The sequence below is a fragment of the Pyrgilauda ruficollis genome, unplaced genomic scaffold (genome assembly GCF_017590135.1).
Source record: "Pyrgilauda ruficollis isolate IOZ18807 unplaced genomic scaffold, ASM1759013v1 scaffold395, whole genome shotgun sequence".
In the NCBI taxonomy this organism is placed as follows: Eukaryota; Metazoa; Chordata; class Aves; order Passeriformes; family Passeridae; genus Pyrgilauda; species Pyrgilauda ruficollis.
Genome location: NW_024525434.1, coordinates 6,695 through 34,155, shown reverse-complemented (window position 1 = coordinate 34,155; position 27,461 = coordinate 6,695). Strand labels below are relative to the sequence as shown.

The window sequence follows — 27,461 nt, the reverse complement described above, 5'->3', positions numbered from 1 at the left end:
ATAGTAAAATACAATCTCTCTGAGTAGGAACTAATCTGGTTTAGATGAGCTCGATGTGGTATAGCTGCTCTATGGGGCCACAGTTTTCCAGGCAATACTTTCAACTGGTTATTTTTCCCATAGGTTTAAGGGCTTTCCAAAAAAGGGAGCTGCTTCTTCATTCCCCCAGTGCCAGTGCATTCGGTTTACAAAGAAGGATGTTTGTGTGTACTGTGAGAGGCAGTCTAGCTGATGAGGAGAGCTGGAATGGTTTCCTGCTCCTCTGTGGTAAGAATTGGTGGTGGAAGTGGGGAAGAGTGATGATCCCTTTGGTTAGTAAGGGGAACAGCACATGATCATATTCCTTGCATCCAAAACAAAAAGTAATTTTTCCCATGGTCCAAACCACATTTGGTTTTCTGGCAGCCATCAAAACATCCCTGCTTTATGGTGGAAACTCAGTATCACAGTGCTAGGTCAGAAAGATTACTACTGTTTCTTCCTAGAGCAGTGAAACACTGTAATACAGGAAACAAAAAGCTTTTAGTGCATATGATAGTTTACATCTTTGAGGATGATAGATTATTTTATTGTACTCTATCGCTTAGTTTATGTTATGGCATTGAAGGTTGCTTAGAGACTGGCAGAGAGTTTTGTTCAAAGAAAAAGTTCGGGGCATTTACCTTCAGAATTGTCGCACATCAAAGATTATTCTTTTTGCTTGTGTGTTATTTTTTGCAATTACTTCTTCCTCCGTCTCACTTTTCTTGTAACCTGAGATCATCCTGGCTACAAACCACTGCCATCTTCTTCTCTTTTTTCCTGAATGTGTTATTCATGGCACATCTTTGAAGTTGCACAGGCTGCAACCTCCTCCAGACTCAACCTTATCATGCTGCTTTGCTGTCAGCTGTTGCTGCAGCAGTTTCATGGCTTGCAGTCTCTGTAATCAGGAATGCACAGCAGTAGGCAGGGAGACAAGAAAGAATAAAGAAGTGTGGAAACAACAAATTTGCCCTTGACTGCAGTTATTGCCTGGAACTATGTGAAAACAAATAAATTTAACGTCATGCACAGGTGGTATGCACAGGCATACAAAAAGTGTGAGCTGATACGATAACTGCATAATTTCCATCTAGTTGGTTGCTTTACTTCATGGCTGGCTGGCTGGCTATGTTGTATGAGTGACAGGTGTCACTACCGTGACTGAAGTGGAGGCGAGGTAGAAGCAATCTAGGTTTTCATCCCTTTTGGGCTCATCTATTGCTTGGGAGAGGCAGAGTAGCTCTAGGGAGCAGACAGAAGTCTGTGATGCAGGGATGTGACCATTTAGGATGAGCGGCACTCCTTGGCCATGGGTGCATGGGTGGAAAAGAATTTTGCTTGGATATGGAGGCAGGTGTACATCACTGCAGATGGGAGTTAGAGGAGCAGATAAGAAGGGGTAGTTTTGTGCTGAAAGGGTTAGGCAGAAATCTAGGAGTCCAGTGTCTGTCTGTACTGGGCTGCTGGCTTGTTGGGGAGGACTATATCTATCTTGATTCCTCCTGAAATTGGTGTGCTGGTCTCTCGTCTGTGTCGCTAGAGCTTTAAATTCTCAAACAGCCCTGATGTCTGAGGTGTTTGGGCCTCCATGTTTACATTTCCACTTGTGAAATGTCATGGCCTTGGCAGTGAAGACTGAAGCAAACAGAGCCTGAAGACAGGAAGAAAGCAAATGTCACCCCAGACTTCAAAACAGGCAGCCAAAGAAGCCATTCAATATTTCAGCCTTCTCTGCAATTTCTCTTGCAAGGGGTCCCTGTTTCCACTCAGCAGTGGAACCTACATTTTCTTTAGTACCCTTTTGTTGTTGATGTATCTGAAGGAGCCCTTTTGTTAGCCTTGATACCTTTCACCAGATTTAATTCCAAATGGGCTTTGACTTCTTCATTGCATCATGCAAGGGTGGGGATCCTGCTATAGTGAAGGCAGGGCTTTTAGGACATGCACAGAATTATTTTTCAGGAAATGCTGGAGGAAGGAATGAAATGCTGGAGGAATGAAAAAAATGTTCACATTGATAAAAAAATACTTTTCTCCAGGCAAGTACTGCCTGGAGAATCTGTATGTGGAGAGTTAGCAGTTCAGAACCCCAACACTTGCTGAATAGCTATGAGCTAATATGGGCTTCAGTTCTCAGTAGAATTGTCATGCGTTACCACTAGGACACCCAGCTGTGCTTCTGGTCTGCTGGGATGCATATCACTTTTGGCAGGACCTTGCCTTGGCCAAGAGTGTTGGGCATTTGGACTGTAATTTGTGGATCAAGTCTCTATTCTGCATGTTGTCTCCAAATGAACTTCTCCCTGTGCAACTGGTATGACCTCAGCAAACGTCTGAATTTCTAAACATCTTTATGATGTTAGGAAGAGGCTGTATGTAGTACAAAAGGGAGAATGGTGTGTGTGTGTATGTATGTATGTCTACATAAAATATTTTGCAAGAAGGCAGCATTTTTTATAATTAATTCCTTTGGATCTTCAATAAGACAAAATGCAACTCCAAAGGGACTTGCTTGGTTCCAGAGGCAGTATGCTCATCGATTTCATTATAATTTTTATCATTTAGCAATGAGTTAATGAAGCTTAAAATAAAAGTATAAAAAAGTTTCACAGTTATCAGGTTGTATGTTAAATGGTTTCTGAACATGAATTACTGTAATATACAAGAAGTAGTGATATTGTGGTAGATATTTGAAAACAATGCTCTGGAAAAAAACTGGGAAGGCTCTGATCCAGCTGTAAATTTCAAGTACTTCCAACATGAAAATATTTGAATTCGGGTGGGGTGGAAAGTGATTTTCTTTTTTTCCTCTTTTTCCTGCTTCTCACCATGAACTTAATGTATTCCTAGAAATATTTCTTTTCTCATCATCAAAAAGATGAAGTAAAAATTCCTCAGGTTTTAGAGGGCAAGTGATTGCTATATAAAATCCATAAAAAAAACCTGTAAGGTGCTGGTTGGGTTCCCTGTGAACTGGGATCTCTAAGCACGTGGCCATGAAAATCAGCAGATCTAAAAATCCTGCAAAAGAGACTGTTGTCTGATCATGTAGATACACATGGCTTTTCCTCAGCACTGTTTTCTTCCTGGAGCTTGTGTCCTGAAGCACCCTCACCAGAAATGTTTCTGGAGGCTTTGATGACTGTCATTGTAGGGGAATATCACTTTATTTCTCTGAGATATGTCCTGGTTTAGGACAAATTAGGGGAAATCTCCAAAAGGGAGCCCCCTAAAAAAAAACCTCCAACCACCCCTCCCCCAATACCGGGTTCGGGAAGGAATTCCTCGGAGGAGTACAGTGGAAAACAAAACCTATTTATTAACAAATAACAAAAGAACACTCCCCAACACAAGAAAAGAAAAGAAACCAGGCAGTGCTGTGGAGGGCGCTGAGCTTCTCTCGCAGACTCCGGGGGTCCTGGATGCCGGCGGTCCTGGACATCCCAGGTCAGGTCCGGAGCCGGTCCAGTATCTTCGGGGGAGGGTAAGAGAGAGGGAACGAAAGAAAAAGGAAAAAAAAACAGCGTAGAAAGCAGAAAGCAGCAAAAAAGCAGCTATCAGCTATCAGCCGAGGCAGGAGCAAGCAAGCAAGCCAAGCCAAGCAGCCAAAAGCCAAAAGCCAAGGTGCCCGGGTCACACTCACCGCCAAGGCCCAGCTCACTGCAGTAATCCTTTCCTCCTTAGTATTACCATGGCACTTCTCCCTCAAATACTTTGCCACCTCGATTGGGTTCTGAATTTGATCAGATGGGAAGTCCCAGTCTATAGGATCAGAGAATTCCTTTAAAGTCTGGCCCATCTCCTCCCATTTCCCACTCCAGTCAAGATTTTTCCTGCTTTGTTTTACTCCTGAATCAGGAGTCTCTCTAACCCCTCTAGAAATCTCAGCTTTCATTTTATATACACTCCAGACAGTATAGAAAAGGCTCAATAAATTAAATGCCAGAAAGATGGTTTCTTTTAAACTCAGGGGAAAGTCAATATTTTCTAATAGAGATGTCAGCAATTCGGAGGAGAAGAAGGAAGACAAAAGCTGAAAAGCCCCTTCCCCTTCTTCTCTCCAAACAAACTGAGTACACAGCCATAAGAACAATCCATACATTCCTGAAACAAAGTCCAGCATTTTTATAACCCTCCGACAAATCATAACACATAAGACCAGCCCAATAACTATTCTGGTTAATGCCCCTCATCTACAAGAGCTACTTATTAGGGACAACACCAGAGCTATTTCTGGGTAAGGAAATAACCCTAGGGACCACAAAGGTATTAAAACTTCAAAAACCCCTAGGGACCAGAAATACCGGCAGGCTTCCACCCCAAATGACATTATGACTTCCACCAAACAACCAAAACCAAAATATTATTGTTATAGGTTTTTTTTCCACTGTCTTTGGCCTTCGTTTCCCGGCCAATGCACCAAAAAAGTATACTGTCCTGGTTTAGGACAAATTAGGGGAAATCTCCAAAAGGGAGCCCCCTAAAAAGAAAACCTCCAACCACCCCTCCCCCAATACCGGGTTCGGGAAGGAATTCCTCGGAGGAGCACAGTGGAAAACAAAACCTATTTATTAACAAATAACAAAAGAACACTCCCCAACACAAGAAAAGAAAAGAAACCAGGCAGTGCTGTGGAGGGCGCTGAGCTTCTCTCGCAGACTCCGGGGGTCCTGGATGCCGGCGGTCCTGGACATCCCAGGTCAGGTCCGGAGCCGGTCCAGTATCTTCGGGGGAGGGTAAGAGAGAGGGAACGAAAGAAAAAGGAAAAAAAAACAGCGTAGAAAGCAGAAAGCAGCAAAAAAGCAGCTATCAGCTATCAGCCGAGGCAGGAGCAAGCAAGCAAGCCAAGCCAAGCAGCCAAAAGCCAAAAGCCAAGGTGCCCGGGTCACACTCACCCCTCCCTCCCCGCCCTGCCGTGGCAAGACGGCCGGGGGAGGAAAAGGCGCAGCTGCCAGACACAACACACGATATTGGGATAAAGGCTGTCACCCCACGACAGGTAGTAATGGGCCTGAGAGTTAAACCTCCTAGAGCAGAGTCTGTGGCACACAGGCACGTGCATCACTTTTTGCTTCCCCCTCCTGAGCAATGATGATCTGCTACAGGTGGAAGCCTCTTCTAATGCACCTTTACTGGAGCAATGCTGCTGCTCTTTTCATGCTGCTGTGGTACTGCTTGTTTAGCATCTCTGTAGGAGCATGCTGGCCTCCCTCCCCAGCTGGCTCCTTGAGGTACTCCCTGATGTGAGTGAGTATGCTGCATGGTGCACCTTGGTGGCTGACCCACTGATAAAACTCAGGAGCCCTGCATGCTGGTGTCTCTGCAGGCTGTGTGAGTAGCAACTCAAGTGGCTCAGGTGAAGCGTGTGTGCTGTGCCAGGGATGACCACAGTTTGTTTTCTTCCCTTCTTCCATCCAGAGTACAAGAAGAAGTATGGGGAGGAGCATGGTTCATGCCAGGCAGGGATCGCAGGCTTCTTCACCAAGGTGAGCTGGGTCACATGCATGGAAAGCTTGGGGTTGGTAAGTGACTCTCCTGTTGCATGTCCCAGGAGGAGATTCCCAAGTATGGCTTGGACAGTGGGCTGAGTGCTGAGAATGGTCCCTTCCTGACAGCAACACCCTTCTGCCTTGTCTAGTTTCTCAGGTGTCTGTTTCTTGCACAGTGACTGCGCAGTAGTTCATACTATGTGTATACATATGTCATAAATACGTGTATGTGTCTGTCAAGCTTTGTGGACAAGTATAAATTAATTGACTCTGGAAATGTCTTCAGGGAATAATCATATTATGTACATCCCAAAACTTGCATAGAGGTGTTTCTCTGTCATTAGCTCTTTACTGTAAGTGATGATGTAAAAGTCTTTCTTGAATTATTTTGTTTATGTATATGTACATGTGCGTTAATATAATGCACATACATACAGAAGATAAACACTTTTTTTCAGTTCTACTACAGTTCTTTGTTGCAGAAAGATGGAGAAAAAAAATGTGGTAGAATATACACACCACAGTTGTTCTAAATACTTGACCACATTCTTTCCTGGACAGAAGACTATCAGCCGTGTTTCAGTTTTGTCAATAACGAATTTGTAGCCTTATGCCTGGAGGTTTTTTTTTTTCCTTTTGTTGATGTTTCAGGGTTGTGGCTTTTTCACTTGCATGTTTTTGTTTTATTTTAAATTTTTTAAGAACATATACCCTCTCCTAATTATATATAAATGTGCACTGATCTACAGAATGTATTGTCCAGGCTGATACAAATAGAATAAAGGTTTTCTCTTTCAGAAATTGCCTTCTGCCATTTCAGTAAACTGGGATGGCAGGCAATGTTGCCACAAGGGCACTGTTTGGTAACTGGATGTTCAGCCAGCAGCAGCTGTTTCCTGACTTATCTCCTCTCCCCAGCTTGTTTCTGTTCCCAGGCTTAAATTTTCCTTTGCTACCCTAGTTCAAAAGATACCTTTGAACTTTTATCACTTCAGTCTGATGGCAGCAGGAAATGCAGATAAATGGCTTTTTGGGTTAAACAGGTGATCCTCTATACTGTATTCAGTGCTTTGGATGGTAGTTTTTCCTGTCAGTAAGTGACCTGACAGGTATGGCCCATAACAAGGAAAAAGCTATTTCTAAGCACATGCTGCTCTTTGGTTGGTGTTGTATTCCTGTCCATGTATTAGGAGAATCCCTTGTTTTACATCTCCCCCCTCAACTGGAACTGGTCACCTGAAGGGGACTCGGATATAATAGCAATTTCCCACAAGGATGGAGTCCACCCATGGTTTTGCATTGAATGGAGATGTGAGGAAAGCAGCTGTTCACATGTCTTCTTGGAGGATGGAGAACTTCCTGGGGTTAATGCTCCAATTAAGGCTTAATTTGGTCCTTTGCTGGAAGTATTTAAAACCACACCCAGGAGCAAGGTTTTTCTGCAAGGATGCTGGATTTTTTAGGACAACACTTTGTGAATTTCTCTTGAATGTAAATGTATAGTGGATTTTGACTTAAAAACATTATACATTACTATCTACCTTTGAATGCTGAATGAAACTGTGCCTGATTTCTATGGTCTTTGAAAATGTTCAGTCACTCTGGTTGTCTGTAATGCTCCCAAGCCATTTTATGATGCTATGATGACTCTATATTCAGGTTGTCTCTCAAAGACCAAAGTGTCTGATGACAGAGCTGGGCAAAATGTTCCACCTGGGACATAACACACATCCTGCTTGTTGAGTGCATGGCAAGTCTTTAGCTTCATAGCTGTAAAATCAAAATCCTTTGTGCTGTTTCCATCATGGTTGGTTATTATAGCATGTCAGCCAGCATCAAGGCATAATCTGTAGCTGAGTGGTGGGTTCTGAGTGGGCTGAGGTACTTCTGTCTCTGCGTCTTCTGAAGGATGTTTGGGAAAGGCAGCAAGTAGTGAGATTTTTCAGAGAACTATGTTAGCAGGGATAAGCTTGATGGTTAGTAAGGTTGAGGAAAGTCTTCTGTAGCAGCAGAAGAGCTGAGCAGAAGTGGACTACGAAAGGGCAATCTGTCACTAGGGTATATGCAGTGACCTCCAGGTTTGGGAAGAAGGAAGGATACTGTTCAAATGCACACAGAATGGAGGTTGTTACAGATAGACTTATTATTGGTGTTTCAAGTAAATATCCTGTCCCTTCTCGATGAATGTGTAAAGGTTTGATTGTTATTTTTTCCTCCTACCCTTCTTCACACACACTTCCATTTTTCCTGTTATAGGAACTGGTCATCATGGGGGCACCAGGATCTTATTATTGGACAGGAACTGTCAAAGTACTGAATCTCACTGACAACACATACTACAAGCTGAATGATGATGCTGTTATAGCCAGGAGGTACACATACCTTGGTAAGCAGCTCTCTAGTGCTCACTGTGAGTAGGAAATTGTCCAACAACGTGTTTCAAGGCCTTGATGCTGTAAAGTTGGTAGTGTTTCTTTCTGTGGTGATATAGAGTATTTTTATAAAAAGTGTGAAAGGAAGAATATTTGCTTTAAAATTATACTTAACTGGAAGCAAAGAAGCATTCAAAATACTCAGTTTTTCTCTTGTTCTAACACTCTCCCCCCACACTTTGTTGTAATTTTTTTTACTAATGTAGAAAAGACATTTTAACAGCACATTGGATTGTGGTGAGCTTCTTAACATTCTTGCCTTTGCCCTGTAACAGGCAAATTATTTATTACTAGTTGAACTGCATGTCTGCTTATGTGTGCCTTTAAAATGGGTGCGACAACTAATTACAGAATTTGTTGCAGACATATTTATTTCAACAAAAATAACACAATCTAAATGTGTTATTGGCAACTGAAGGAAGTTGTGAAAGGTTTGGATATAGGTACATCTTTAACTCAATTGGTTTTACTTGCTCTAAAACCAGCTAATGTCCCTGAAATGCTTAATTTAAAGGCTTCCACCTAACCTGAAGTGCCTAAGACTGTTGAGACCTAGAAGGCATTTCAGCAGTTTGATACTGTTTGACTAAAGTCTTGCACTGACCTCTCATTTTCCCCTTAACCGTTAATATTTAAAAAGCCACCATTCTGTAGATACTGGTTGGTGATAGCTAAATGAAGAGTTAATGTTTACCTGTTTGCAGACATAAACAGGTTTTGCCACTGATAGGTTTGAATTTATAGGGCTTACCATGTTGATGAGAGCCTCATAATTTGTAGCAAAAGAGCAAGGCAAATACAAAGGAGCCTTAGAAGGAAAGCTACTCTACTCATCTTTAGTTATTATATCTTACTTTAATATATGAAATAAAGCTGAATTTTTGATATTTTTCTTTCAAATACACGCATTTTTCTTTGCTATATCATCCCATTTTTCTTCTTGCCTAGAAAAAAATCTTTTTAAGCTATTGTCTTCTCTTTGCCTACTTTAAGCTATTGACTTCTCTTAGCCTAATCTCCTCTTCTGTCTCCCATGACCGAAAAGGAACGTGATTTTCCAAGCCTTCCTGGGCAGTGATTTTAGCCATAGGAGGACACTCCTGTCTGATCCTGTCTGATCTTTGGCATGATACTTTCTCCGTGGTCATATGATCACTTTTCTCTTTTTGTGTATGCCTTTTCCTGTTTTACTTCCCTCTCTTGACTTGCAGTTGGCAAACTGCTCCCAATATGAGCTCCTTGTGTCCCTTGGTCATCTCCACACACATGGCTTTCTTGTCTCAGCTTTTGGAAGCATACTGGAGCGTGCACTCTCACTTCCCATCCCCATGAACTTTTCAACAGTATATTGGTGCATCCTGAACAGAAAGGTTGTTGAACTCTTAAGTGCAGCCAAGGAGCAGGGAAGCCTTATAAGCCTGATCTGTCTGGCTGATCTGTTTTCCTGTCATGGTTATTTATTTATTTCCTTTACTTCTCAGGATATGCAGTGACAGCAGGTCATTTCTCTCAGCCGACTATGACTGACATTGTAGGAGGAGCTCCCCAGGATGGAGGCATCGGAAAGGTGTGGCTCTTTATCAAACAGTAATGTGGGTTGGATGCAACAATGCATGGAATATAATACTGATGCAGTTCTAACATGTGTGAGAAGATAAGACTTTTTTATCTGCAGGGTAATTTTGAGCACTGAGCAGGGGAGAGATGAGGTAGTTTGGTGAAGTTGTCAAATTTTCTCAACCTGTCCCTCATGATGCATTGCATCCTTTGCCCTTCTTCCCTCTCTTTCCCACCCAGTCTTTACAATACCCATTTTAATGAGACACAGACAAGATCTCTTTTACACTGCTTTTGTTTAGGTTTAGGTATTACTTAAAACTTTCGTAGAAATGAAAATACTTGTGAAAGAGAATTTGTCTTCTGCTTCTTTTATTCACACATTTGACCATTTCAGTATTTACTTCAAGATAACATCTCTAGTAGAATGAGATTAGGTGACTTGATGCCATTTTTAAACTTCATAATACTTTGATGTTTAGTGTATTAGAGTCTGGGTTTTTGCCAGCTATACTTAGAAATCTTGATGATAATCTCTTAAGAAGGAAGGAAACAAAAAAGATCTTCTTAAGGGCTTATATAGGTTCCATGTCCCAAAGATGTAAACAAGTGAATGGCTAGATGGAAATGGTTCTTGAGTTAGGCAAGCCTGGTTCTCCTGTGCTGAGTATCCACGTGCTGTTGGAGAAACTGATTGAGGGTGAGCACTGTGTCCTCAAACCAGAGGTGGAAAAAGTGGAAGAGGGGAGAGGGAGAGAAGGAATGTAAATGATCTGCTTTGTCTCTCTTTCTTCCAAATGCAATCCTTTTGGAAGATTTTGGCATTTTTGAGGCCTCCTGTCACCACTTGCTTGAGCAGAGATATCCTGCAGCCCCTTTCCATCTTCCTCCCTTTGGTTCTCATGCTCTTTAGTGACATGAGTTGTAGCTGAATCATAACAAGCAGTGAGAAGTCTTCACTACCCATAACACTGTCCTGTTCAGGCAGATTGTTTTTGATAGTGACCATGTCCTGGGGGTAGCAGTGCAAGTGGGGAGAATGGGATAAGAGGATCAACTTGGTCCTTACACCTGATCTGGCATGACTAGGAGGTACAGGATATAGTAGCATCAAAGTTGCTACTGAGAGGACATCTGCATGAGAAAGACATGGTTTCCTTATCCCAGGTGTTCTGTTATGGCTGCTACAGTGCACCTTCCTTCCAAGCTGCTTTTCTGTGGAACAAATTTAATTTCTCTACAAGGGGGAGGGTGTGGAAACACACCTGCTAGCAAGAGATCCACAAGAAAGCAGCTGGCTGTGTAGTTTAAAGACTACTGCTCTAGTCTCTAAAGCTTACACTGTTCTCCCTTGGCATGGGATGCGGGTAGCAGGAACACATGGCAAAGTTTTAGTAGGAGGTGCTGAATACAGAACCTTACAATGAGCGGTCCTGTTGTGCTTTCCGAATACTCTAATAAGCTGATCTTTTCCACTTCTCTGATAGAAAGTGATTAGCATTGCCACACCTTTTCGCTTAAGTTAAAGCCAAGATTCTTAATGAGACTGGGTCATTTCTCCAAAGTCACAAAGATTGTCATTATTTAAGACTGGGTTTGGAGTTGAGACACCTGGCAACATGGTATTTGTGCTAAACATGCTACTGCATAAGCTAGGGAGTCCTGTGTATATAGAGCAATTGTCCACAGTAAGCCTGTGCTGTGTTCGTGAATGAAAACAGCTTTGAACTCTGTCTCACCACCTGTTAATAACTCACCACATTCCAGTTCTTGGCTCTTTCACGTGGCTTTGGAAGTAAGAGATCCTCTGTCCTACAAACTGTGTGAGCACCTGCTAGGAGGGAGCCTGTGAAATGCCACAGGAATCTCAAAGACTGACTGAACCAGCCTTTCTGTTGAAGGGAATCCCTTTCTAGAAGCCATGTACTTCACATCTGAAATTTTGGTACAAGGTGTGTTCTTGAACTTGAATCATCAATACTTTTATTCCTGGGGACCACAGATTAAACAGTTTCTCCTGTGGAAATGAGCAATGAATAGGCTGTTTTTGAGTAGTTTTCTGATTTAAAAATCACTTCAGACAGAAACAGTGGAAATGTTGTGGGTGGTCTGATTGGGATTTCTACTCTGACTGTTGCTAAAGCATCATGAGGTTTGTAATGCAGTATGTGCTGGCACATTTTCTTGATAAGGGAATGCTTGATGAAGGAAGGGGAGCAGAGTTACGCATTCTCAGTCTTCTGCCCTAGTTATTTCCAGATGGTCTCCAGATGCCACTTATTTGAGAGTTGTAAAGTTGCCTGCCTAGGTGCTTTTAAGTGCACACATGTGCACATACATGACATACAAAAGTGAATAGAAAAAAAGTAGGCAACAAGGTAATATTCAAGTGTTTCTTATGACAAGCCTGTGATTTTTCAGGACAGTGAAGAACTCTGTATCATCTTTTAAAAGAAGAAGACTGACCAGTAAAGTGGTCATGAAGTTGGATCCTGGCAATAGTCATGATCATGATTTAGATATTATTTAAAAAGCACAAGTGCTTCATAGTTAGTATTGGTTAACTTTTTTGCTTTTTTCACCTTTCAGGTTTATATTTTCAGAACGGACAGACAATCAGGCTCTCTAATAAAGATTTTTCAGGCTTCAGGAAAAAAGGTGAGCATTTATATATGTGTGTTTTCTATTAGGAGGGGGGTAGAGGAGGGTTGGAAATAATGGCAGAGTCGTCCCAGAGCATCATTTTCATTTCACTCCTTCATAAGTTGTCCAGCAAACCCTGTTTCTTCTTATCCTCCCAGAAGAGCTAAACCTATTTTACAGATGAGCTGTATGCCATCTCTTCTGTAATAGTCATGACTGCAATGTCTGCTCAATGCCCATGTGACTGAAATAGAAGGTCTTGCTGGAAATTGTAATAGTGGTTCTCTTTAGTTTTATGTGACTATAGTAGTACCTCTGAGGTGTGGGACATGGCGGACCAGGTGAGCCTAGATGCAGAGATTTTCTGTTAGTAGATGATACTGGGAGATGTGGGTAACCTGGAGTTTAGTTTAATAAGCAAAGCCCCAATCTATTTCCCTGTGTTGTGCTGTGACAAGGGGGATGTTGCAGCTACACTCTTTTGTGGAGGAGCAATTTCATTGCCTCAACAGATGATGATTTCCCCTTCCAACTATAAATCAGTCTTGCATTCTGTTCTTGAGACTTCTCTCTTAAAGCTGAACTGCCTTCCCCCTCCATGAAATTTAGTGAATGCTAGTGAGATCTAGCTTCCCCAGTGTGGTGTTGTTTTTGAATGGGGAACAGCCTGTGTTCTTCATTTGGGGACTTCATGGAGCTGTGTTGCAGGAGAAACAAAATGGACAGTATGTCTAGCTATAGGTAACAACAAAAAATGCTTTATTTAGGAATAACTTAGTGATTAAATGATACCTCTTATCTGGGGTCTCCTGTGTTCTTCTGGAAGGATAAGGAAAAAAAAAAAAAAAAAAAAAGCTTTTGGCTCTGGGAAGACCTGCTAGCCTCAGGAAGACCCAAAGTGTTTGCCTGTATCCTCAGGTTGGGAGTGTTGCTATATCTTGTTGTTTTTTTCCCAGCAAGACACAGTTGCAGTATTTAAAAACTTGCCTGGAATACGGGATGTTAATTTACTGAATTTAATGAAATAAATTTAATGAAATAAACTGCAAGCCTACATGTGTACGTGCCTGGTGTGACTTGTATTTTAGGGCCTCTGCAAAATTTTACTTTCTCTGCACTAGCAGAATTACAGACATCTTGAAAGGAAAAGACCTCCCAGTTCATCCAGTGTTTGATTGCTTCCTGTTAATTTCCTTTCCCTGCTGAGTTTTAAATGTCTCTAAGGATGTGCTCCTGACTATTCCTCAACCTAATAAACAGAGCCATCAGAAAGTTTCCAGGCCTTAGCCAAAACCTTTTCCTTTTCAATTTAATTGCTCTACTCTTATACATAACTTAACTAATCAAGTATTTACATCATTCAAGTACTTGTAGGGCTCTTTTTCATTAGCATATTCTTCTATAAATTCTCTAAAATCCAAATGAGAATTTTATTTTAAAAAGAAGGCTGTGCTAAATCACCTTTTTTGTTTGGTTGTTGTTTTTTGTTTTGTTTTGTGGTAGAAGCAAAACCAGACCTGCTCAGCAATGAGCACTGCTTGGAAATGAGCTCTCATAAAATGCTATATCCTCCCCAGTGGTGTGAAAGTTTATTGCTGTGATATTCTTGGTAGGCAGATATGAACAGCTGGCCAGTTTCTTCCTTCTTTTTTTTTATTAATGGAGGCTGAACTAGGAAATCAAATGCAGACAAAAAAAGAAAATTCAGTACCTTGTTACAAATGTTAAGCTTGCAAACTTCAGGTTCTTATCTGAACTGTGAACAATGTGAACTCACCCATGCTGCAGACATGCCATGTTGCAGTTAAGTAAATAATAGCTTTTTCCTGAAAACTGCCTGAATACATAATAAAATGCTTTTCATAACTTTTGTTTATTGCCCATAAGAAATCTACCCATGAGAAATTTCTTTTAAAATCTTTGTGGATTAAAAAAAGAAACAATAAATCCACAAGGAAGCTTGAGCTACAAAATAACTAGAATGAAATTATATTTGAGGTCCGACTCTAAACCCACACAAAAATCTGCATTAACAAACTGAAGGTCTATTCTTCAATCGCATTGCATTATATATTTAGTAACTATTAAATCTTAGAGACTGCTTAGAATAGCGTTGCTGCTGCCCATCTTCTAGCATGTCCAATACTTCGGGGTCATGAACGTTAACTTACAGGCACAGAGGTCAAGTGTCTGCTATGAGGAATGCAAAAGCATTCAAGAACATTAATAATTATTCCTTTAACCTCAGATTTTCCTACTTTGTAGAAGACAACACTCAATTTCAAATATGAAGTGGATCTTCCCCAGTTTCCTGCTGAAGCAGCTTTTAATTTTGAGGCTATAGTTTGTAGTTGGTTTCAAAGAGTATGCCTTATGTTACCTTAGCAGAAGTGAATGAAATAAGGGTGAAATATTCTTGCTTTTGGTTTCCTTCTTGTGTTTAAGTGTGTTTTGAAGTTTGTAATGTGGGTTCTGGCTGGGAGATAGTTATCAATGTTCACCCATATAAAAAATAATGAAATGAAATGAATGTATTTCTTTATTTTAAGCAATTAAGTTTATCAAGCAATAATAAGTGGAAATTGAAAGTGGTTTACATTTGTTCTGTATCAACTGAAAAGCTTTTATTGAAAGTCTTTGTTTCTGTTTCAGCTTACCTGCCTGTACATGAGAGGAAAGGCAATGATTATGACCCACAACTAGTATGCCCTTTGACAGTGATTTATACAAATAGAGTAGGGAAGGATAGTCTATTATCAAGAGGTAGTCTTAGATACCTGTTTTCATGGTCTCTTGCCTGTTTTTCTTTTTTTCTTTCATTATTTATTTAAGGTATCTCCAGATCATCTGTGGTGCCCAGCTGCAAGGCACTTTGGCACTGGGCATGAATAATCACTGTCTGGGTCTGGTTTGGGAAACTCATTTCACCCCTTCCTAGTTTTATGCATTTGACAAGCAAAAGCTAGCCTAAGAAAGCTCTTTAAGTGTCTCACTTAAGTATGTCCCAGAGTATAACTTCTATTCTGTTGGTAAAACATTCGGGCTTGATGCACTGTTATAGTAAAGTGTTTGCATTTCTGCCAGAATTATTCCTAAAGCTTTCTCTACAGGAGTGCTTGTGAGTGATAAAGTAGCAAGTCATCATGTGAAATTAAAAGAATAACCAAGTCAAACAAAAAACACGCCTGTATGATTTCCTGCTGTGTGTGGGCAGATACTGAATGCTTTGTTGTGACTCAACTTGGTTACAGATGGGCTCTTACTTTGGCTCCTCCTTATGTGCAGTTGACCTGAATTCTGATGGTTTGTCAGATCTGCTGGTTGGAGCTCCTTTGTTTTCTGAGATCAGAGATGAGGGTCAAGTCACAGTCTATATCAACAGAGGAAATGTGAGTATGTACAGGAGGTGATTTGGTAAGGGATGAGGGTGTGGGTCCCTAGCAAGGTAGTACTTATGTCCTTCTAGTGCTGCATGGTGAAACTCGATGTTTCAAATAAGTGGGGCTCTGGATGTCTCTAGCAGAGCATGAAGTCACAGGAGGACTCATCTGGTATCATAGTTTGCCAGACACCAGCCCAAATTCAACAGACCTGTAAATCTTTCAAGGAGATCTGACAAAGACTGGTTGTATATTGAAACTTGGTGGCATTTGTGGCTTTATATGGATTTGATGCCAAAACCAAGTAAGAGTCAGCAGCTTTTACTTGAGTTTCCTTTGTGTTTTGAGTGGTCACTAAAACCTGAAACACAAATTGGAACACAAATATCTGAGGACTGAGGAAGAGGAGAGAAAGCAGTGGTTGAATTCATGTTACTTTCAGATTATGCCCCATATAAAAGTTTTAGGGGAGGTTCTTATCCGCTGTTATTGCTGGATTTCACATGACCTGATAACAGTCTTGGAAAAGTCTGAACTTCATTGCATTGGCTAACCAAGGCCATTCTTAAGTTTTATTTATAGGAAAACAGTGGTTGTTTACATACTATGAAATATTTAATGTTCAGGTCCTAAAGCTGCTGTCTTAAAGGAAGAGTTGTTAAAAATTAAAAATTTTTAACAACTAAAATTAAATTGGCTTGTATTTAGTGAACTTTGAATTTATTTATGCTAGACTTCAAATTCACCAGAAGTCCTAGCATTTAGGAGACTTGAGAAGTGTTTTTGCTGTAATATTTTTAATTACTGCTCCTTTAATTGAGCTTTACTTTTTCAACTTTATCCACAGGAGGTTCCACCGTTTATGTTGCAGCATTGCTGTTGGGTTCTGCTGATAGGGTCCAGAATGCCAAACAGATAACCAGTATTTCCTTCTCACAGTGAGAGTATACATGAGTTAATGTTTATCTTCTATAAAATAGTCAAGAAGCTAGTATGAGTTTCTTATCCTCAGTGGCTTGCAGGATTGTGGGCTTTATTTTGAGCAGTGGACATTTTAAACTTTGTTTTGATGTCTTTTCCTTGCTTCCAAAAATTAAGAGCCAGACACAGTTAAGGGATAAAGGGTTTTTACCCTTGGTATTTAATAAGCATTCTTATGGTGTACCAGTTTGCCAAGGTGGAATGTGCCAAAATGCACACACCTGATAGATCACGTACAATTTTATAGACCTTACAAATTATCACATCTAACAAAGATGCCCCAGTGAGAGGCTTGAATGTATAGCTTGATATCTCGCCATCTTGAAGAATTTTCCCCTGGATAGGCCTATTCTTAATTTACAGGATGTATTTTAAAGAGGACCTTGGTTTCTCAAGATAGCATAGGGTTTTCTGGCCTCCAGCTATGGGGTCTCTAGGATGTTTGGTCTTCTGGCCTAACAGAATACCAGACTATGCTGAATTATCAGACTTAAGGAATTGCAATAATGCATGCTAGGAACACTGAGGATACATAAAAGGTATATAAAAGATATATTAAAAAAAGGCAAAAAATCATAATGGCATCAGTTTCATTCTGCAAGCACCATTGCTTAAGAGGTTGTTGCAGAGGATCAGAGAAAACTGTATTATAAAACAAGAATGCATAATGATGCTACATTTAAAACGCTTATATTTTGCCCTTTCCTGTGACAACTGCAAAGAATTGAGTCACACATACAGGCCTGCCTGTCTTCTATCTGTTGTGTTTCAATTTCATTATGTGGGATTTTCTTGAAGTCAGGAGCTCCTTGCAGCTGAGTGAAAGATTTTAGTACATGTTCTAGAGAGTAGCTTATTCTCATTCACAAAGAAAGCAAAACCAAAACAACCCTGAGGTGGGTACAGACTTAGACTGTGTAACTAAATCTTTTTTTTCTTGTGGATATGTTCATTTCCCCTGAACAGAAGATGGTAAGAAAGTAAAAATCTGACCAGAAGGTGGGTGGGCAGGAAATACCAGCACCATATAAGGCTTCTCATGGCATAGTAGTACAAAGCTACTTAATTTTCAACTTTTCTCAGTCTCTTTATTTCATTAAATATATTTCCTTATTCTTAATTTAAGAAGGATTTTGGAAGACTTTGCTTTAATCCTTCTGTCCTGTACTTAAAATGTTTTCAAATCCAATTAATAAATATTCTTTGCTTAGGGAAAAATACTCCTTAGCTTAACTTCAGGAGTTTAGCTGAATAAACTTGAACTGGGGATTTTGGCCATTGGATGTAATATGCGAGTAGAGCAAACTCTGGGCTCTTATGTTTTAGGCATCTGTAAACTTTCATGATTCACCAGTCCCTGTGACTGCATTTGATTACACCTCTGAGTTGCTGTTTAGTTAATTTAGTATTTTGGTTAAGTCATGCACTCCTTTGTCTTCCCTTCCCCCTTTAAAACTAAAATCCAGAAGGTTTAAAATACAAGTAAATTTGATTTCTAGAGCCCAGGTAATCTGACTGCAAAGAGAGCAAGAGACAGGCTGCATCTTTGCCCCAGATCATTCCCACAGCACATGGGCAGCTTCCTCATCCAGGGCTTGCACCATTCCCCTGACTTTTTTTATTTCTTGCTTGCTAGGGAGTGCTGGAAGAGCAGCTCACCCTGGATGGTGACAGTGCCTATAATGCACACTTTGGGGAGAGCATGGCTGCCCTTGGCGATATTGATGATGATGGCTTCCCAGGTCAGTGCAATTTCATCCACTGCCATTTCTCCATAAGTGTGAGCAACACTGGTGACACTCTCAGTCTTGCATGGCATGCATTGCTTATCCAGACCTGACTAGCACCTGGGTTCAACCTAAAGATAAATCTGCTTATGTAGGATTTGTGTGCTAAAGCATTTTGTAGCTGACTGTCCTTGCTGTTGGTTTAGTTTGTGTCTGTGCAGGTCACATTAACATTGTTTTGCTTTCCTTGCTGTTGTATTTTCTTCTTCCCTGTATGGCTTATAAAAGGCTGTAGATACCCTCACCCTGAACAAAACAGAAACCTATGTCTGACTTCTTTCTTCTTGACCATTTCCCTATTTTTCCAAGCCTTTCTGGTTTTGTTGACATAATCTTATTTCTTATTAAGATGTATAATTCAGAAGTAGCTTCTCACTCCTGACAACACATAGTCTATTAATTTCTCTCTTTTGCTTTGTTCTCCCCCTGCTCCATTCTCAGGATGCTCAATGTGAGACCCCATGCTGTGAGAGCAGTAGGTGAGAACAAAATGTCAGTGTTCCTTTTCTGCCCTGGTTTCTGGAAGTGCAGATTAAGGACTTCTAAACAAAGGCCAACTTAGTGTGTGCTTGGATTTATTTCTTCCAAGCCACTCAGGACACAGTATCCCATTAAGCCTAACCCAGCCTTCTTGCAGGTTGCCCTCACAAATCGTGAACATGCTTTTCCTCTGCATCTGGACATGTGCTTGTGTGTACTTGCTAATATATGGTCAGTTACGGTGATGCTGAGACTGGAGAGGGAGTTGGATCAGTCCATGGGTACGAAGAAATTGTGAAAAGCTTAATTTTAGCAGATAGCATGGTCACTAGATCCAAGTAGGAGAGGAGAACGGGAGGTGGGATCATGTTCTCTGTAGGAGTTTGCAGTTAAGTTGGATCAATTGTAATTTGAAAAGTCACTCTCAGCAGTTGCTTTTAATTCTTGCCTATCCATTTAATATACCCAGCCTCTTTGTGTAGCCTTGGATTTTCAACCAACCTTAATGTACTGCTACAGTAAATATTTCGCCAGTCTTGCCTTGGTTCACAAAGTTGGTGTTCTCATAGTTTTCTCATGGGTATTTGGCTATAAAAGGATTCTAAATTAATTTTTTTAATATGGTTGCTGGTTGAAAAACACATTTTTGTAAAAGAACATGTGTCTAATTAGGCACAACATCTGATTATGTGAAACATACGTATGTGTACAAATTCATATGCATTTGTGTATTTTTAAAGTTTATCTTAACATGAGCTCTTAATAAAATCAAGTAAGTTCTTCTACCGAGGTTCATATAAGCTGGTGATCAGCTTTTCATGGGGAGCTGTTTTCTTATGGATAGCTGTATCCTAAAATTAGGGGAAAGTTGGATTAATGGAATGGATTGTGAAATCTGCACTGTTTTACAGATGTTGCCATTGGAGCGCCTAAGGAAGATAACTACATAGGAGCAGTGTACATTTACCATGGGGATGCCGATGGTATTATTCCTCAGTACTCTATGGTATGTGACACTACTGCTTATGATCCCTATCTGAAAGTCACTTTTCCAGGACCTGCAGAAATGAGCAATACTTAAGGGTCCCTTAATAGGTAACCTTGTCATAGCTATATTCTTTTCTCAGTTCTGGTTTGAAGATAGCTTCTCCCAAAATTTGTCTGTATCTATGCTGAAAGGTAAAATTATGCTAGTTAGGAGGTATTTTTTACTCTTTTGTTACAGTTGTCAGCTATATTTTCTTGAAGCAAGCAGAGTCTTAAAAGTTGAGTGTTAGTTTTTAGGGATAGTACTAATGCAGAGGAGAAATGAAAACCCTGGAAAGGTTGAGCATGCAAATTGTGGAGAGACCCATGGGAAATTGGGAGGTTGCACTTCTTGTAGAAGCAGACTTTGTGAGAATGAAGAGTTACTAACTGTTCTTTTGTGCCTCCTTAACCATTTTATTGGCCTTCTTGCATTCTGACAATATGTCAGAAGGCCATTCTTAGTTCCATTGCCCTTACCCACTTATGATGAAGTAAAACCTTGTTGGGGATATGGTATGGTGTCTTGTGCAGAGACAACACAGACAATTTAGCTGCTGTAGCCATGCAGTAGAGAAGATAAATTTATGCTCATGCTGCCCAACATATGTCTCATAGTCTCTGTCTAGCACATTTTATTGTTCTGAAAGCCTGACTCTTCCCTCACTCTGTGTGTTTGAAGTTCTGGTTGTTTTGTTTTGTTGCTGGGTGGGATCCTTCATAGTAAATCAGTTTACACAGAATTAAAGTGTTCAGTGGTTATATTGGCAACTCTTTCAACAGACTATAAAAGTTTAGTCCTTCTTTACCATGTATATGACATGCATTACTTTTGAAAAAAACGGAAGTTAAGTGACTCTTCAGTGCATTTTAGAAGTATTCATAATGTATGGCATGTGGAGAATTCTGTCTGTTTTTTGCCAAGAGCCACTGGTTGGGAGGTTCTTCTCTGAAAACCCCAGAGCTCTCCAGCTCTTGCTGAAAAGGATCAGATTTTTTGTTTTGTTTTGTTTTATTTAGTATAGTTTAGTTTTTTGGTTTGGTTTGATTTTTTGGTTTGGGTTTTTTTTGGTCATTCTTGGGCAAATTTCACGCTTTAAGGACAGATCAGCAGGGTGGGAAGGAAGGCATCCTGTTTGTGATCTCTCCCTCCCCATTGGAGCAAGGCCAGCAGATACAGCACGTGTCTCTCTATTTGGCCAGTGGGAAAACACCCAGCTCAAGAGAGTGGCAGGGTGTGTGGTCATTGACTCTTGATAAACTGTTCCTATCATTGTCCCATGTCCTGAGGCGGCCAAGGGGGTACTGCTTACAGGCATTGTATCTCTGCCATTTCCCAGTGTCTGGTGCAGGGCACTAGACACACCACTGGCTCATGTCCTGTGTGCAGACAAAACTGTGTAACAATTTCATCTCTTTACCTATCTGCCCTGGATTTTAACCTGAAGGTGGAAGACATTTTGTATCTTATTACTATATTCTTGATCCATCTTATTGTTGTGGAGTTCCTCTTTGAAATGAGCTGTGAGAGGTGGAGGGAGGGGTGTCCAGCAGGGTATATATTTTCACCCTTTTCATTTTGTTAGCCCTTCCTTCTCCCTCCTACTGCTTTCATCATTTATAGTGCTGGTACATGTCATTCTCTGATGTCCCTTCAGCAGCTTCAGTGGCAGGTATTAGCAGAAACAGCTGACTTGGCTTTGTGCCCTGCTATTTTCATTTATGGTACTTAAAAGCAGCGTTATTCTTCTGTCTTGTAGGCTGAAAGAACCCACAGATGTCTTTTAGGTGTTTGCAGGTGGGATTTACCACCCTAACTGGGACCCCTAAAAATGGAATGTGAGTGTAATGTGGGGATGAAATTACTTCCAGTTGTCTTAAGCTTACCTGCCCACAAGTAGAAAAAGATATCTGTACTCAGAGTAGTACTGTTTTCCCTGTAAACTAACTGTCAGGATATCTTTCTTATCTTCAGCTAGTCTTTTTTTCCATAAATTTCCTGCCTGATCTTCTGTCCAATATGGCATTCTTTTACGGGAGGGTCAGGAAAAGTTGGTCACATGTCACAAACAGTGAAGCACCTCCAACAGACTTAAAATTACTTCATGGTTTCCTCTGTCTTTAACTTCTGCAGTCAGAAGTTGATTTGAGTTCAGGTCTTGCATTGGCAGCCCAGCAGAATGATTGAAAGCTGGCGGATTGCCTTCATAGAGAAAGAGATTTTGATATGTTAATTTGCTTCAGACATTTGCATTTACAATGCAAATTTAGAGAAAGTAATTAAAAGAAGAAAGAAATTATGTTAGAAGTCAATTAATCTTTGTGTGGGGGAGGCAAAAATTAAATACAGTGTCCAAACTGGCAGAAAATACTCTGTAATAGATGATGGAAACCAGAATTTCCAAATGGGATGAGAATTAATCATTTTGACTTTGAGTATGCTGGCAGACTTGGTGAAAAGAAATGATTGTGCATGATTTTTTGTTTTAGCTAATCATTAATATTGTTAAGATGCTTCTTAAGACTTTTATTCAAGAAATTAAAAAAAATCTCTTGGGTGCAGTTGTATTTTTTCCTCATGCAGAAATCTGTTTGATGTGTTCCTTATTTTGCTTAGGGCTGCATGAGCATTGTAATGCAGGTGTGGGTTTTTAGTTCAAGTCAACAGTGGTCTCCTACTAGCCAGGAGCAGAGGGGCAGTTGACAGCCTTCCTGTTAGGGCTTTGTGGGTGCAGTGCAAGACAGCAGCTGCATAGCGCTTCCAACCCATAGAAGAGAGACCCAGTAGCCATGGAAATCATGCTTAAATGTTTTGGGATTTTTTGTTTTGGTAAGAGGTTTTTTTAGAGGATTTTTTGTGTCAATGACTAATTTCACTTGTGTGTTTTCTACTGCAGAAGCTGTCTGGACAAACAATAAACCCAAAGCTGCGTATGTTTGGCCAGTCCATATCAGGAGGTGTTGATATGGATAGCAATGGTTACCCAGGTATGTCAATTACTCTGGCAGTGAGAGCATCAGGAAAATACAGTAGCAGGCTGAGAAAACAGCAGAGCTGGTTGTTTTCAGGCTTCTAGTTCCTGCCATTGCAGGTGGTCAGTGAAACTGAGCTGCTTTTTCCATTTCCCTTCTGCCACTCAAAACTCCTGATAAAAATTTTCTGTGATTGCATAATTAAAGTATTTGGACAGTTACAATGATTCAGTATCTGGCCAAGGTTTTAAGTTACTGGGAAGCTGCTCTGTCAGGATGGCAGTCTTAAAATAACCCAAAAAGTAGACAAGAATATAATAGTAGTAATAAAAATCAAACAACGAAGCAGAAGTGAACATCACAGAACTAATCCTTCAATTACAAGACTTATGACATAATGATATTTGAAAGGACAAACTGGCTAAGTCATAAAATGCTTTTTTTAGTTTCATGCTCTGTGATTTAACAACAGATTGGAGAGAACTGAATTTTATGCATCCTTTGTAACTGCCTCCGTGTTACAAACATTTCAGATATGACTGTTGGAGCCTTCCTGTCAGACAATGTGGTACTTCTGAGGTGAGATATCTTTTTCATTTACTGTTGTCTTCTTCTGTTTTCTGTTTATATCTTATGTGGTCTAAGTCCTCCCCGGTTTATTGTGTCCAGAAGAAGCTAGCTGGATTACTTTTTAAGCAAAACCTTAGACATGAATGGTGTCAAAGAATGCAGTCCAATTTAAATGGAACAGTGAGGGCTGATAATACCAGGATAATACCTGGTCTATGAAGAAAAAAGGGTTAGAACCGAAAGGAGATGTGTTGTATCTCAGTGCCTCTTTAAAAAGGTTGCTCCTGACTTGTGACAAGGCTTTTTTTTATGTTTGCCTAAAGTAAATCAATGGTGATTGAAGGGAATGCAGTTGAGCAAAAAATGAGTAGTATAGGATGCCAGGATGTAATTTTGCAGATATAGATAGATAAATAGACAGTTTTGCATATATATAATTTTATAATGGGATGCAGAGAGAAATAAGAGTGTTTAGGGAAATGAAATACGGATACATTTTCAGTACACACAGGAGCTGGGCTGCTGTTTCAAGTTTGTGAGTTAAGTGTAATTGTTTGTTCTGTCTTACAGAGGTGGGACAGCTTGGTTCACCAAATTGTGTAGGTGGAGAGTTAGAGTGCAAATGACCTGGGTAACAGAACGGAAAGGTGGATTTTTGTCAGTAGCTCCTTTGTTACACTCGTTAGTATTGAATTAAAAAATCCTTTCAATACTTAGATATCTTTAGGAACTCCTGCATCTTAATGGAAGATACAGGGATGGGGTGACCCAGGTAAGACAAATGCTGGAGCTGCAGAACAGATGTGCCGACCTTCTTCCTGTTCAAGGCAGGAGAAACTTTGCTCTGTTTCCTTTTGAATCAGTTACACTGAAGAAAAAGAAAAATGAGAGAGAGGGAAGAAATACTCTCGATGATCAGCATGTCAGGTGGTCAAGGCTTTTGAAGAGTTTTCTGTTTCTTCATCATATATACAGACAGAGAAGGCTAATAAACTGCTTCTGTGAAAAGATGTGCCACGCCCCAGATAGGAATTCACAGTTTCACATCTCGGAAGCTGCTAGAAAGAAAACTGCATTTTTCACCTACATTGATGTTAATTGCGAGAGAAGGGGAAGACAAACTGAAAGGCTTATTGTGATTAAAACCACATACATCACAACAGCATGATGACCTCTGTTCATGCATTCAGTTATGCTTGCCCATTTCAGGGGAAGTTAGTGCATTACTGACTAACTTTGTGAACAGCTTGATTAATTGCTGTTACTGCCAATTTACAGTGTGCCTCTCTTGCTGTTAGGATAAAGAGATAAACTTTTTCTGCCCCGTGCATCCCCTCACCCTTCCTGCTTTTGTGAAGCTCTTTAACCAAAACCAGCAAATGTTTTGTTAAGTGATACTTAATGCCTTTGGTGGAAGCCTTTCTTGACTTGGGGCAGACACATTCTGTTGATCATGTGTGATCATGGCTCTTTGACAGATGCATTGGGTTGTTTCTCCCCAGTGAATAACCGAGTGACATAGCATTAAGGAAAAATCACACAGTGCGTGATAGGTGGATAAATACTTTTTGGAATACTTTCTAGATCAGTTATAGCATTTACTCTTTTATGTCTCCCTAAGCATTCAGAAAGAGTGGGTTTTTTTGAAGATGTGAAATGATCGTAGGATGCTGACTTTTTTCCCCTCCCTTCCCCCAACCTATATATTTCTAAGGCTATAATTTCTTTTTATCCTCCATCTCAAAATGTGAACTTGCACTGTTACTTCAGGGTGTGATAAAACAGTCTGAGCAGCTGTATAGCAGATTGATGTGATTCTTGTTCCAGTTCATATAAATTACGTGTAGCCACAATCCCTGCTCTCTTCTCCCTCTCCCCTACCTCTAAATTTAAGTGGCTTGTGGAATGAGAGTCCTGAAGTGGTTTACAAGCTCTGGCCTTACATGGCTGCTGGAACTACCTTAGAACTGAATCTGCTGGTTGCAGGGCTCTCATTCCACAAGCCACTTTAAATTTTTTTATTACTGTAGTTGATTTTGGAAGAACATGTTCATCTTGAACACATACAGAATTGAAAACAGGAAGACTAACACCCATAATTTTTGGGCTGAAGTCCTGCACTGGAGGTGGCTCAGGAGTGCCTGAGTTTCTGGGTTGCTTTTCCCAATCAAGCTGCTGGGCCTTCTGTGTTGTGTGAAGGAGGAAACTGTTGAGAAATAAATTCAGTGCAGTAGCTTAGTGTGTGAACTGCAGATTGAGCTCTGGGTGGTGGGAGCCCAAAGCAAGGGGATACTCGGGGACACTGAGACATAGCAGGAGCTGAGGACTCAGGAGGCAGAGCAGACACTTTAGTGTGCTTGGGCTGTGAGGCTATAAAAGCCCTTGGGGCCCTTTGCTTGGGGTTTCTCCTTGGAGGCACCACCTCCAGCTATTTATGTGTTACTGCACTGTGAATAAAAGGCTTTATGGAACAATAGGAAATCTGGTCTGACTGTGTGAGTGTAGTGTGTGTAGGGAGTCAAGGCGGGCACCTGTCAACTCACTGGAGCCACACGCTGTAATGAGCTTTGGTCCCAGCAGTAAAATTATCTGGTGCTGAGAGTGTGACTCCCTGATGGATGTGTGACATCCCTCCTGGATGATCACACAGAGAAGTTTTCTTAGCAAGACATCTGTGCTTTAAGCCAGTCAACTTGCTCTGTGAATCTGGCTGAGGTCTCTCTCAGCCAGGAGTACTGGTAGCAATAACCTGGTGCTGGAGTTGCAAGAGTAGAAAGCTTTTCTTCACAGTGCACTGGATAATTCCTGAAACACGGTTCAGCAGTGTGATAAGAGTATTCAATCCTTATCACTTGCCAGGAGGGAAGTAGCTGAATTTTTCCTCCAGAAAACATGGATGTGACATCTGTTGTCCCTCTTATGCTGTCAGAAAAATTATGTATGAATCCATCTCCTGTGGAGGACCTCTGTGCACTCTCCTTGACTTTGAGGTCACAAATTTGACTATAGACGATTCTGTGGAAACACACAGTCTCTCCCTAGCTGTCCCTGTTCATCCAAGATGCTTAGCAAACAGTCTCATTTGCATAAACTTGTTTGCTGTTCTGGTAATATTGTTATCCTCTTCAGTCATCATGAAGGGTTATGCAACATTTGCTGAAGATGATTATTGTTATTACATGATATCAGTTTCCTCAGCTGCCTGCCTGCAGTCTGTATCTGAGCACTAAACTTCAAGCTGACATTACCACTTTCATTTAAATGCTAGTAGCCCTTGCCAGCTAGATAAAATGCTAGTTTATTTTACAATTCAAATGTACTCTCTTATTTTTCCTGTCTGCTTGAAATTGGGCAGTTTACCAAATTTGCTTTTTTTTCCTTTCATGGAGAATTTCCCTCTGAATGGTCACTCAATTTTACTTCTCTGTTGATCTCCAGATCCAGGCCTGTCATTACCATGGATATCGCCATTTTCCTGCCCATATCTATCAATATCACAGCTCCTCAGTGCCATGATGGTTTGCAGCCGGTGAACTGTCTCAATGTCACAGCATGCTTTCGTTTCAGCGGCAAGCATGTTCCTGGAGAAATAGGTAAGGTACCTGTGCCAGCCCTAGACAGAAGCACAGTAACAGAGTCAAGGTCTCTTGTTGTACTTAGTAGCAGAGCTTTTGTGTGAAGTAAGTAGTTTCAAGATTAACATGGGCCATACAATCCCAGAAAGCTGGAGGCTTGAGAACTTTGTTGGACGTGTTTTCACCTTGATGAGGCTGACATAATACTGAGGCAGATTCTTCCTGAGTGAAATAAGGAAAATGTCTCTTTGGGCTTATTGCAAGGATAGAGAACACAGCCTTCTGAGTTCATATTCCCTGTCTACCTCTTGATAATACATACCTGTATCCATATCCTCTATCAGTGTTATTAGAAAACAGGCATGATTTGCTCTGGATTAATAGTGTTGAAAGTCTGCAAGGAGCTCTTGAAACAGACATGAGAAAATCCTTTTCTGTGCATCAGTTTACCTGTTTGTAAATTGATTATAAATAGCCCAGTATTTTACTGATTGCAAGAATATCTTCCAGATGAAGAGAAACACTTAGATTTTCTCAGGTGAAT

General features: G+C 40.6%; 1 protein-coding gene across 1 annotated transcript in view; it reads left to right on the top strand.

Moving 5' to 3' along the window:
* The window catches only part of LOC121358510 (integrin alpha-9-like), a gene marked incomplete at its 3' end in the record, with an annotated part of 45,942 nt that extends 19,007 nt beyond the window's left edge, over positions 1 to 26,935 (top strand). Inside the window, exons 5-14 of the mRNA XM_041476740.1 lie at positions 5,443 to 5,510; positions 7,770 to 7,899; positions 9,427 to 9,512; positions 12,092 to 12,160; positions 15,397 to 15,534; positions 18,143 to 18,248; positions 19,685 to 19,779; positions 22,697 to 22,787; positions 23,306 to 23,351; positions 26,781 to 26,935. Of these exons, the coding sequence (XP_041332674.1) occupies positions 5,443 to 5,510; positions 7,770 to 7,899; positions 9,427 to 9,512; positions 12,092 to 12,160; positions 15,397 to 15,534; positions 18,143 to 18,248; positions 19,685 to 19,779; positions 22,697 to 22,787; positions 23,306 to 23,351; positions 26,781 to 26,935 (984 nt within the window). The remainder of the gene's footprint in view (positions 1 to 5,442; positions 5,511 to 7,769; positions 7,900 to 9,426; positions 9,513 to 12,091; positions 12,161 to 15,396; positions 15,535 to 18,142; positions 18,249 to 19,684; positions 19,780 to 22,696; positions 22,788 to 23,305; positions 23,352 to 26,780) is intronic.
* Positions 26,936 to 27,461: the final 526 nt, after the last annotated feature.